The 13094-nt window shown below is 39.1% G+C and overlaps 1 protein-coding gene across 1 annotated transcript in view; it reads left to right on the top strand.

Annotated features, from left to right (window-relative positions):
- The window catches only part of LOC109411600 (tight junction protein ZO-1), a gene marked incomplete in the record, with an annotated part of 419854 nt that overhangs the window by 366415 nt on the left and 40345 nt on the right, over positions 1 to 13094 (top strand). Inside the window, 1 exon segment of the mRNA XM_062857432.1 lies at positions 5592 to 5758. Coding sequence (XP_062713416.1) covers positions 5592 to 5758 — 167 coding nt within the window.

The raw sequence follows: 13094 nt of genomic DNA, 5'->3' as shown, positions 1-13094 counted from the left end.
CACCGGAACCCCTTTAATACATGTTCTGATACTCACATGGAGCCATCTTAATTCCTTCTAAATGCCCCTCTGAATCCCACTGAAAGGGCTTTACGTCCCTAAACATATCTTGAACCCTTCTGAAACCCCCTGGAAACTCCTTCAATATCCTGAAACTAACCGAATCTCCAAGTACCTCTTTGAAAGATTTTTCGGAACATACGGTGATCGGATGGTTTATTCGAACATTATCTCTGCTGAAGCGTTCAGTATCTCGAGATTTTAAACATTGTGGATGTTATCGACTGTTGGTTCTTGGACTTGGGGGGTTTCTTTCGGCCTTGCAGTGCTCGATGTGCAATCAAAACGACATATGTTCTCTATGCCCGACGTATCGATGGTCTATGCCATCTTTCTCAAGAGTTACATATGTCGTTTTGATTGCACACTGAAAGAAACCCTCAAGTCCGATTTTAAATACTTGCTTAAAGAAGCTTACAAATCGGTCAACTAGTTTTTAAGATATCGTGATCACCGTAACGGCACTTTTCGAGATAATAGCGTTTAAAGTTCTGCGCTTTGCCTTGTCCTTATGGAGAGTGCGCACTGCAATGGGCTGTAACTTTGGTTCCAGTGCATCAATCTATATGAAATTTGGAATGTGTATTGGTTAGCTAGTAGGGTATTGTACCATTTGGACAGGTGTACCTATTTTGGGCACTTGCCGCTATAACTAAGTCAATTCCAAACCGATTGATTTGAAATTTTGTATAGAGTTAGGCACGTACAGTATCTAACTCTGTACAAAAATTCAAATCAATCGGTTTGAAATTGACTTAGTTATAGCGACAAGTGCCCAAAATAGGTACATTTGCCCAAATGGTACAAGACCCTATACTTTCAGATTATGCAATAAAAGGTTCGATATTTTTATCGCCGCAAGGTATATAACCCTTTAAATGCTTTATTCCTTTTTCGGTCAAACGGCATTCGGCCTAAAAATGGAACGGTTTGTACAGTTATCCCTGTTTCTCCCACCACTAAATTTAAAACCGCCTTCAGTTATTGTATCCATAAGTGATGAATAATCTACTATCGTTGATGAATAACTTTCAAAAACATTATTCTGCACAGTGGCCTGGTCATGTTTACATAATGGAACTTACGTATTTTCGGCCGTTTTATTGTCTTCTCATAACGAGAGGTTTTTACAACCTATTAAAACCAAAATTATATGACCAATTTTCTGTCAATTTGTCCGACAAAAAGTCCACATGATGAAGAGAAAAAACCTTCCGATAATACTCTTATTCACCCTATGTATCATATTATCTCGGGTTTTTCGGGTTCGAGCTTGTTTGGAAGTTAGCCATCAATGTTAACTTCTTTTCCCGATCAGCCTAGATAGCTGTGTAGTGTCGGTAGCGGTTGTCTCAATTGGCTAAGAATAACACAACGGATCGCCTGATCCAGTGGTAAGAGTCCACTAAACAGGTGACCCCTAATTCATGGTGTTATGCGGCTTTATGCTTACCGTGCCAAGGAATGAATGGTTAGGGGGGTATGTAAGGGGGGTCTAATAAAAACCTAACCACAGACGCAGCCTGTGGAGAATTAGAGCGTCCTCCACAGTGTTACGCCCTTACTGTGCTAACCGGAGCAATGGTGCAGTGGACATTGCGTCTCTCCAAGATAATCAATTGCCCTTCTTAAGTTTTAAATTTGAGGCTAAATAAGGGCGGAATTATTCAAATGTTGTAAATTAGCTTACATTAGTACCCATATAGATAGCCAATCTCTCAATGCGTTTTCGCCATTGGCGTTTTTCAATTGACACCGATTTGGTTTGTCGTTGATGTTTCCTTTTTTGCTGTGATTATGAAGAGAGTTATCCTGTCCAGTTTGGGTAGTGGTAATTTTCAGCGTAAATAGCGTGCGTGGCCAAAGTGGGTCTACTTCAAAAAGTTCATTTTCGTAGGGTAACTTCTGTATAAGTTACCTTATGAACCCAGTTTTGCTTCTTTCATTATAAATGAAGTGTCGTGCCTCGAGCATGCTATATAGTAGATTAACGTAACAGTATGTTTGAACCTTATGGATGCCTTCAAGCAAGCTCTTATGTTCAGCATCTTTCGCTGATATTTGGTAGTATTGCTACGACGATTACATCATCTGAAGTAGCTCAAACATTAATTTGAGATGCTTCAGTTTGATGGATTACTTAGGTAGTACAATTACTTAACATAGAATTGCACCTAACCTAACTCTGCATGAGCAGAAATTGCCATGAGTTGACTGATGGCCATGTGTCAGATGAGGAGTCTCTATTTGACCTTCTTTGCACTTTTTAGTGTTGCTTCCATTGTTACTTTAAGAAAGTTTCATTGTGGTTTTGTTACTACAACGCCCTCCATTGTGATTTACCATAATTATTGCTTCGAAAGAAGCTTGTCCTCTTCGGTCTGTGCGGACCGCAAGCGGTATTCCTGAATTAAACTCTGATCTGTTCAAGATCAAAATAACTTCGGATAAACCATTCTTTTGTATAGTTACGAATCTCTGGTTTCCGCCCGATAATTGTAACTATAGAATCGACTTATTGGGCACTAAAAAGCTCTGCTTACTTCAGATTTCCAGGAGCAAATGGGGTTTTGTCCTATTTTTCTCCAGAGGGATTTGAGTATTTCAAACATGTTTTATACACTTGTAATTTTCTATTGGGTATTTTCATCGCGTGAAATTACTCCATAGTTTTATCCCGAAAGGGTGAGTACGTTGTATGAAGAAGAAATGAGTTCCAGATTTATCTGGTTACCTCGTTTTTTTCTGAAATGCTTAAAACGCATTTTCGATTATCACATCTGTGATGTTCGTCTGGCTAACATGCCTATTCATGTGAACTCATATGCCTCCCAATTTGGGATGTCCACAGTGACTCTTTTACACAAAGTTGTATACGTTTTCAAGAAAGTATTCGCTCAAACGTAGTTTTTGCTTGGGTGATTTCTTGAATATTGAGGATGCTTTCGATGACGTGCCTTTCAATGTCATATTGAAGGTCGCATGACGTCACAAGCTACCTCCAATGAGCTATAGGCTCTCTTTTCGCTTATGCGTTTTACGGTGTCCTTTTCAGGGCACTGATTTTGGTATGGGCTATGAGCTCTCGTTGCGCTTTTGCGTTCATTCCCTCTTCTAAAGTACCCCTTTGTAACACACAAAATACAAGTGTTACCTTTTTATTGATTTATTAAATTCCAACTTAACAAAATTGATTATAACAAAAATGATTTCATCCGTTCGGGATGCTGGATTGCACTATCCCACGTCTCAGTGCCGCAGTATCGAGCTCACCGCTCCGCTGTGATCTCTCGCTGTTCTTTTCAACCCTCTCAGACAGATGTATGAGTGCTGCTTTGGGCGGAGAATGAGTGCTTCGATCGGATCTGTACTTTAGTTTGTCACAACTCCCCCCTCCTAGACTGCGAGGCAAAACATTGTACGAGTGAGTCGATTTTGTATTATTTTGGCTTTCATTAAATTCGTCATCAACCATCGCTGTACAGTATTCACCATCACTATCGTGTCTCTGTCCATGATCGGTTACTTGCTTTCGTTGTTTTTCTAGCCGAATTCTATACGTTTGTGCACAACGATTCATGATGCGGTCTCTTTCCAATAGCAGCAAATAAACATCTTCTGCACGAAATAGTTTTCGGATTTGAAACTGAACATTCGAAGGAAAGTGCTCGCTGATCACCGTGATAAATTCAGATTCTGAGGGAGGGGAGTCTAGATTATTCACTCTCCGTAGGATTCCGAGGAAATACGGTGCTGTTTTTGATGTTGATCCTCTTTGTCGATACGATCCGTAATAATAGTCTTCTCGCACACGTCGTTGGACTTCAGACCCCCAGTAAGTTCGAAGGAAAGCAGCTTTCATAGTGTCGTAGTTGCTGTTTCTGCGACCAAACACTTTCATCCACAAAAGCGCGTCATCCCGCATGCAGTTGTTGAACATGTAGCATAGGTCCGAATAACTTACAAAGCTGTGGGTGCTTATTCGATCGACGTACTCCTCAAAGTCCAATATAAACTCCGGAGCTGGATATTTGAACGCATTTCCATCAAATGTTGGTGGATGGCAGCGATGCGACGAGTATCGGTGTCTCAATTGTTGATAGCGCGGCATGATAGGTGTATATAATTACTGTTGGCACAATCAGAACTTATGGGAAGAATCCCGGTTGAGCCCCCAAGTTGTAACACACAAAATACAAGTGTTACCTTTTTATTGATTTATTAAATCCCAACTTAACAAAATTGATTATAACAAAAATGATTTCATCCGTTCGGGATGCTGGATTGCACTATCCCACGTCTCAGTGCCGCAGTATCGAGCTCACCGCTCCGCTGTGATCTCTCGCTGTTCTTTTCAACCCTCTCAGACAGATGTATGAGTGCTGCTTTGGGCGGAGAATGAGTGCTTCGATCGGATCTGTACTTTAGTTTGTCACACCTTCCTATTTCATCACCTTTCCCTTTCCTAATTCCCATCCCTTTTCTTATTCTCCGTCAGGTAAGTGATGTAATAGGCTTATATGTATGGCGATGTGTAGGGATGTTCAAAATCAAATTAGAAAAATCAAAAACCAAAATTCTTTAAATCGCAAATAAAAAATAATCACCAACCAAACATGTTTGGTGGTGGATGACCAAAAATGAAATTAGGATCAAAATCAAAAAAATGGGTATAAGAAGGTTAATTGCTGCTCCAAGTGTGATTAAATGATACTCACGTAGCCAAAAAATTATTTGTTTTTGCACTGATGTAACATCTCAAGATTAATATAAATGGAAACATCATGTATCGAAGCATCGTAGATGGTAATGAGTGGTGACTGGCAGTGTGCTGGAATGTAGTAAGTTGGTAGCAAATAGTTAATTTATATTCGTTCTCAATAACGAAGGCCATCCATCCAATAAATATACAACGTTCAATGTACTATCCATCCATCTAGTTGTACCATTCTCAACACTTTAGGTCGCTTCAAAACCCACTCTGATCCGTTCACGCTAGCTTCTGCTTCATTACTGTTTTGATCATAAATCCAATTGCATTTTAAAATGCTAGCTTAGCTACTCTCTGTACGTACGTTCCTACGCTGTACGCTCATGTACACTACCGACCGTCTGCACTGCATATTGTTTTGATCGTCGCTCGCACCTCACCATCACCACACCTGTCGACGTTCATACCCTCCCGTGTGGCTGCTGGCTGAAGCGTTTTCGCGTCTAGACACGCCGGTTGAATTATTTAAAAATTATCTCCTTTCTGTTTTGGTTCGGACCTACTTTCCCGCGCGCGCACGCTCGCGCTCATCGCTCGTTCGTTGTTGTTTAAAAATGGTATTTTTTGCGTATGGAATGCGTTGAAGGTACCTACCCACACGGCGAGTAACGAAAGTCGTGCTCTTATAAGGGAAAATCTTTTATGCTGCATATGGAAATCACTATAAATCATTTGTACCTCAATTTTGTACAATTGACCACGATGGACATAGTTGGTAATAATTCGATGTCTCTTCTTTTTGTCTCAATCTCCACAGAGTGAACGAACATCATGGGACTACAGCACCGTCCAGCTGTCGCGAGTACCCGGATATGGGTTCGGCATAGCGGTGTCTGGCGGCCGGGACAACCCACACTTTGCCAACGGTGACCCCTCGATAGCGGTCAGCGATGTGCTGAAGCATGGACCAGCGGAGGGGCAACTACAGTAAGTACATCTACCTACTAGATACTACAGTGATCGCTGATTTGCATTTTGATGCAGCCCGAGTGTACGTTAGGGTGGTACAAAAATCGTGTTTCGTTCAACATCTCTCGTTTGATTCTTAGCGTAGTTCTGGGCATCCTCCCAAAATTTGCCCACATTTGCAAAAAAAAAGGTGACCTCACGACTACGTGTTAGCTGGTGGAGACTGATTGGGTTTTTCAATTTTGAAATAATAATTGATTATTGAGTTTTCTACGAAAGAGCATCTTCTTCGTAGGTACTGTATTTTTTACAGATTTTTAGAACTTAGAGCTCCTATAGCCGCAGCTGTATAGGTGTGGGTATTCAGCATCAGCATGACCATGCTATTTAGGGGTGATGGGTACTATTCCCGGACGGTCCAAGAACTTTTTTTTTATTCTTCAATTACTTAACCTAATTTACAGCTCTTTTGTTCACTAGGACACTGCGTGAGCGATTCCAATTGGCGGCTGCACTTACAAAGGCGCCTGCGGCTACGCTGTACAAAGGCACCTAAATGTATTCTATTCTAATTGTACTATATCGAACTAGTTGCTGTTGCGCTGCTTTCACTTTCTACCGTATCATGGTAGAATGATGAGCACGAGGATGTTGATCCTCGATGACTCTTGTTCCTTCTCCAGTTCGATTAGGGGTCCATTATGAGTTGCCGTTAGCCGTTTCCGGGTCCGCTAGAGCATATGTTTCCGGGTCCGTTAGAGCATATGCTCAGAAGAGGGTCAAGTGTGTCAGCTGCTCTCGTGGGGAAGAGCAACTGACTAGAACCCATGACCATCCACTTATGAAGTGAACGTGTAGCCACTACGCTACGGGCCCCGGCGTCCAAGAACTTTTTGTAAAGGAAATTTCCCTAACTTCCTTGTGCATTGAGCATCTTCGTGCCTGCTCTCTATATACAGACGCGAAATGGCCATTGACAGAGAAAGTTCTCAGTTAACAACTGTGGAAGTGCTTATAGAACATAAAGCTGAGACGCAGGCTTTGTTCAAGTTGGGACGTTACGCCAAGAAGAAGAAGAATATTTATGAGAGAGCTTCTCGTTGACACATGATCAAATATGAGTTTGTGTAGCTCATAGAAGCCCCACGTAAGCAAAAGATTTATGTCCTTGAGTTCAGTTCACTGAAGACGAGCTATAAATATGAGAAACTTCTGTTAGCTGCATAAATTAATATACATCGAAAGGACGAATATCCTAGATATATACAGTAGAGACATCACTCCAGACAACATTGTTGAAAGTATGTGTACGGGAGCGGACAAATGGGATTCTTTATATCCCACGGTCTCTCGAATGGTGATTGGACTTCAGCTAAAAAGGCGGATAACCAACAGCAAGTTGAGTTAGAACACGTTCAACCGTAGCTCATGATAGGCTTGGACTAGGGCTAGGATATCCTTCGTCTAGGGCCTAAGCTAACCTCTGGAACTACGCTAGGACAAATCCATTAGTGAATCGAACGGTCCCATTGCTGCCAAATGTCGTTTAGAGTGTGTACCAAAGCTATCGTTTACTGTATAGCTACCCAAAAATTTTGAACGTACACTAACAATATGTAAATGCTTCACAAACTATTAAAACATAGGTACTTTTTGAACGTTGAAAAAAATTATCATGGATTGACACTTTTTGGATTTTTCTCGAAAAAATGTAATTTTTTACATCAATGTCAATAAATTTTAGTGTTAATATCCAAAGATTTTCCACTTCTGTTCTCAAGTTATCTCTAATCAGATATATTAGAGCCTATTTAGATTGAAGGAAGAACACATTTAGTAATTTTTGTGTGGTATTGTAAATTTGACTTATTTTCCTCTGTATGGGTAAAAATTTCAACCCGGTATAATTTAATTGGCCGTGAGAAAATATTACATTTTATAACGTCGTGTCAAGTATCAATATATTGTTGATAAACGTTAAAAAATTCATTCAATTCGGTTCACTGGTTTCCGAAATATGACAGTTCAAATATGAGTTGTCTAAATAATAGTGTTTTACCCGAATGGTTATAACTTTGCGAAAAATTGATCAATCGAGCCCAAATTTGTACCAATGGTGCACATATAATAGATTGACAAACAGTCAAAATTTAAGATTTTTTGATGCACTCTTTAAAAAGTTACTGCATGTTGAATTTTTTTGTGGGAGAAAAAAATTTGCCTATCCCAAACATTTTGGCCATCCCCTGTAGGTCATGTAAAAGAGAGACAACATGTGCTGTGAAATGCATAACATATCCCCCATCCTCTTTGCTCTTAGCATTTAAAGAGCAGTTGGGAAGCATTCTGATTGCTTCCGAACGGAAACATTCCAAGCAGTTGAAATGCTGATTAACAGCCTAAAGCTTTTGAGCAGCACAGCTTATGCTATTTCAAGGCAGTTATGCATTCGAACTGCTTATGTAGGGCAACAACCATCTCAAATGCATAATACGGGCTGCTGTACGGCTTATTTAAATGCTTAGTGGTTACCTGGGTAGATAACCATTTGTAACGCTGACAAAATTATCTGTACGACGCAGAGAGGAACTCCTCTTACCCGTAAACCTGGATGACTTCAAGTCCTCTCTGGAGCCACCATCATAATCGGCTTCATATTCACCGCTCTACACGATGTCTTACCTCACCATAGGTCTTCTCAAGGCCCCTGATGCTGTGAGCACTATAACTTGATGTACTGCTCAAACATATATCACAAAAGAGTCACCGAATTGCAGGTTTTTGGTTGCACTTGAGTCAATGTCAAGTTATTCTAGCATTGGGTTAGAATTTGATAGCTGTTTCTCCTGTGCATCCAAAAACCAAGGCTTCCGCGACTTTTCTGTTCTTCCAGGAATAGTCGTCTCTACGCGTCCACAAACTTACTGCTGACCCATCATTCCAATCAAATCAGGTCCCGGATCTTAGCCTACCATTTCATCCGGCGAGTGGATGAAATAAATAAATGAATGAATGAATTGATCCTGCGAGTGATTATCGTTGTGTACACGAGATGAACCAGTGAAGAGCTGAAAGTTTCATGAATGATGACCGCTGTGTACTTTACATATATACAGGGGATACTCACAATAACTGGGACAGGTAAAAATTTTCACTTTTCAAGAAATGTTCAACTAGCTATAACTTTTTGAAAAGGGCATCAAATATTCTCATATTTTTACTGTAAGTTCATCAACTAGTTGTGTATCAGTGGTCCAAATTTGGGGAAGATCCGGCTATTCTACACGAAATTAGAAAGATTCTAGGAAAAGGTATAATTATCCGATAGCCAACTTAGAGCTGTTATATCTCCGGATTCAACAAACAGAATGTAATGAAATTTTGATCATTCATAACTAATATAATGAGCTATTGAAAACTTTGAATTAATTTATCCAAAACTTCATCATCGTTTAAAAAGTCGAGATAGTAATCATAGTTTTTTTTTTAATTACCTCTAATTGACTTGAATATTTTTATGTTTCGAAGGAAAGCAACCAAATGGCTGGCATCAAATTGAAAAAGTAATGAGATGCATATGAAAAATAGATAAATTTACTAAAAACTTGGATTGAGTGAAATCGCTATAACTTTTTTTTAATCCTCGAGCGATCGCGCTGTTGTATTTTGTACAACACGATGAAAAAATCTCGCTTTTTGTACTCAGCATTAGCGTGGTGCTGACGCAGGTAGTCAACCGCGCGAGTTACGGAAGGTTAATAATAATTTCAAATTAAGTCAAATGTTTTTCAAAGTTCCTTATATTAGTCATAAATGATCAAAGTTTCATTGCATTCGGTTTATTAAATCCAGAGGTATAACAGCTTAAAGTTGGCTATCCGATAATTATACCCTTTTCTAGAATCTTTCCAACTTCGTGTAGAATAGCCATCCTTTACAAATTTGGACCACTGATACACAGCTAGTTGATGAACTTACAGTAAAAATTTGAGAATATTTGATGCCCCTTTCAAAATCTTACAGCTAGTTGAACATTTCTTGAAATGTGAAAATTTTACCTGTCCCAGTTATTTTGAGTATCCCCTGAAGATACTTTTAGAACGATTCTGTAGTTCTATAAAAGTTCTCAATAGTTGTTTATTCGATACTTCTGTTTTTTTTTTCCTGAATACATCTGACTGTTTCCTGGAATACACAGTTTATGGCATTAGTATTAAATGAGTCGCACAAATTCGTAGGTGGTACAGTAGTAGACCGCTGTTGTGGGGGTTGCCTTCTTCCCGTCCAAACCAAATCACAAAGATTTGAGACTATTCTCTAACTCTTAGAAAATCCTACAATGGTCAAAAGCTGTCATGGCCACGTCCTTACGATTGCTAAGGTATGGAAAAAATGTGGTTAGTTGAACACCTCTAAAAGATGTATGTGGACAACTCTACGACCTCTCCACCCTCGCTCCTTCTTCTTGGCATGACGTCCTCAACGGAACAAAGCCTGGTTCTCAACTAAGTGTTCTTAGTGGGCACTGCCACAGTTATTAACTAGTAATATATTACATGACCTTATTTACGAAAAGTTCCTGAACCGACCGGGAATCGAACCAGTCACCCCAGAATGGTCATGCAGGATACCCACGCCTTTACAGCTGTGGCTATATTGAAAAAATCAGGACTCTAGCGAAATCTCTGTATGAATCTGGCAGAATCTCTTATGGAATCACAGGAGTAACCTTTGCAGGAATCCTGTACATAATCCCCGGAGATGTTTGAGATGGAACTTTGATGCAATTTCAGAATTAAGTTCGTAGAGTAATCCATAAATAAATATCTAAGGAGTCCTGGAGATTAATCACAGGAATCCCCTGGAGGAGCAAATGGAGTGATCCTTGAAGGAATCCTGAAAACATATTCCAGGTTGATTCCCGAGAAAAAAAGGAAACCCTGAAAGAATTTCAGAAGGAATCTCAAAAGTAATCGGTGGACGAATCCTGAAAAAATAATGGCGTGTTCCCGGGAAGAATCCTTGAAGAAGTACGGAGAATTCATGGAGGAACCCTTGCAATAATACTGAGAGAATTCAAGAAAATACTCTAGAGCAATTCTCTAGGATTCAAAAGAAAAAATCTAAAAAGAATCTCAGCAGGATTACTGCAAGGAACCTTTGAAAAAATCTCAAGATAAATCGTATGGAGAATCCCAGGAGAAATCCCAGCAGGAATATCTGGAAAAGTTTCTGAAACAATCTTTATGAGAATCCTCTACAGAAAACCGTAGAGGAACATTAAGAGGAATCCATGAGGAAATTTCAAAGAGAATCTCTGGGGGAATTACAAATGAAATCCAGGAAACAATCCTTGATTAATGCTGGAAAAGAATAGAGTGTCTAGTTTTGTTTTCATTGTCGTGAAACCGATTAAATTACCTGAAACTTGGCCGCATTCAGTTTGGTTAAGAAACTTTTGAAAATTTCGATCTGTTCGATTATTAGGTTTTAGAAAACACCACATGACGAAGAGAATAAATCTGTTGAAAATAGTATAAGTTCCTCTATACAAAATAATATTTGAAGAAATGGAAGTTGAATCCTGGATAAATACCTTCAGAAATTTCGAGAGAAGTAATGAAAAAAAAAATCATGAAAGTAATCTAGCAAGGTTTCCTGAAATAACCCTCTCCAATATTTTTTAATTGTATTTTTTCTTGAAAACGAATGTGTAAACTAACCCTTTTTATCGGGTAAAGGAAGCTGTTCGAAGACGTTCGAACCACGTGGCCATTTTTTGTGAATTTTCACTCTTTTTCACTTTTCATTTTCTCACTTTTTAAGGTTGAAATAAACACTAAATTTTTGCTTTTTTTAATGTTTTAAAGAGTCGTTTTTATATTATGCGATACTCAAAAAGTCTTAAAACGTTTAGAAAAAGTAAAAACCCAATAAAAAGGTGGATAATAATTCTTTCAATATACGCTATCGCAGTCGCATGAACATTCTCAGCAACGAAAACAATTTAAAAAGAGATTTAACTAACTTAGTGTTGATTTAAAATTTAAAAAGTGAGAAAATGACTATTTTAAATAATTGTGTTTGGCATCGAAAAAAAAAAAAGAGCAACTAATCAGTTTACCTGTATGAGATGGCATTTTTATTCTACGTTACATCATGCTTTGATTTTCTTGCAACTTTGCGAGACATCTCATTTTAAAATTGTTATTTTTCATAGGAACAAAATAAAATCACGTAGAAACAAGAACAATATGGCAACACTGTCTTTAGAAAAAAGAAAAGGTGTTTAATAATATAGTGAAAAAGTGTTCAGAACATCAAGAGCCATGAAAATCTCATCCAAGAAATATACAAAGAATTTAGTGGTTTTTTAAGGTTTTAAGGGGTTGTTTATATATAGTGTATTATATATCGCGTATTTCAAAACATAGAGCAAAAGATTTTTATCTAACTTTTGAGTACACTTATCGAAAGTCAAAACTCATCAAAAGTTACTCCTAAAAATATGTGACAACTTTGCAGAACATCACATTATATTATTTTCACATTTTCACACTGCAAATGCCCACAATCGTGTTTTTTCGCGATTTCAGCCACTGTGGAGTGTAACGTTTGTTTCTCCGACTGGAGTGGGAATCGAACCCACACTCCGTGTCTTACGATACGCTTGAACGGCTGGCGCCGCTAACCGTACGCCCACGAAGTCCAAATCGAATGATCCCATGCATGAAGAAACTCCTTTCACCCGTAAACCTGGATGACGTCCTAGATATCCTCTTTGGAGCCACCATCCTGATCGATTTCAGGTTCACCGCTCTTTACGATGTCTAGCCTGGTCACCATAGGTCTCCTGAAGACCCCTGAAGCTGTGAGCCCAACTTGATGTTCTGTACAAGCATATGGTACAAAATAGTCATGGAAAGACAGGTTTTTGGTTGTATTTGAGTCTGTTATTCTAGCATTAGGTTAGAGTAACATAACTGTTACTCCTGTGCAACCAACAAACCAGCACTGTCGTGACTCTTCTGTGTCATGTGGATCGTCCGTCTCTTCCAGGAATAGTCTTCTCTACGCGTCCACATACCCACTGTTGACATCACCGTTCCATCAACAATTAAAACCAAATTCCAACCAAATCAGTTCCCGGGTTTTAGGAAACCATTTGATCTGTCGAGTGAGTGATAGTCGTTGTGTTCGCGAGATGAACAAGCGAAGGGCTGTAAGTCTCATAAATGATGACCGCTGTGTACTGCTTCACTTACACTTTTAGAATATTTCCAGAACTCTACATGTTCAGGAACTTTAAGAACGATTCTGTAGTTCTTTGTAATACTTCATGTTTTTATACAAT

The sequence above is a fragment of the Aedes albopictus genome, chromosome 3 (genome assembly GCF_035046485.1).
Source record: "Aedes albopictus strain Foshan chromosome 3, AalbF5, whole genome shotgun sequence".
NCBI lineage: Eukaryota > Metazoa > Arthropoda > Insecta > Diptera > Culicidae > Aedes > Aedes albopictus.
This window is presented reverse-complemented; position numbering and strand designations above follow the sequence as displayed.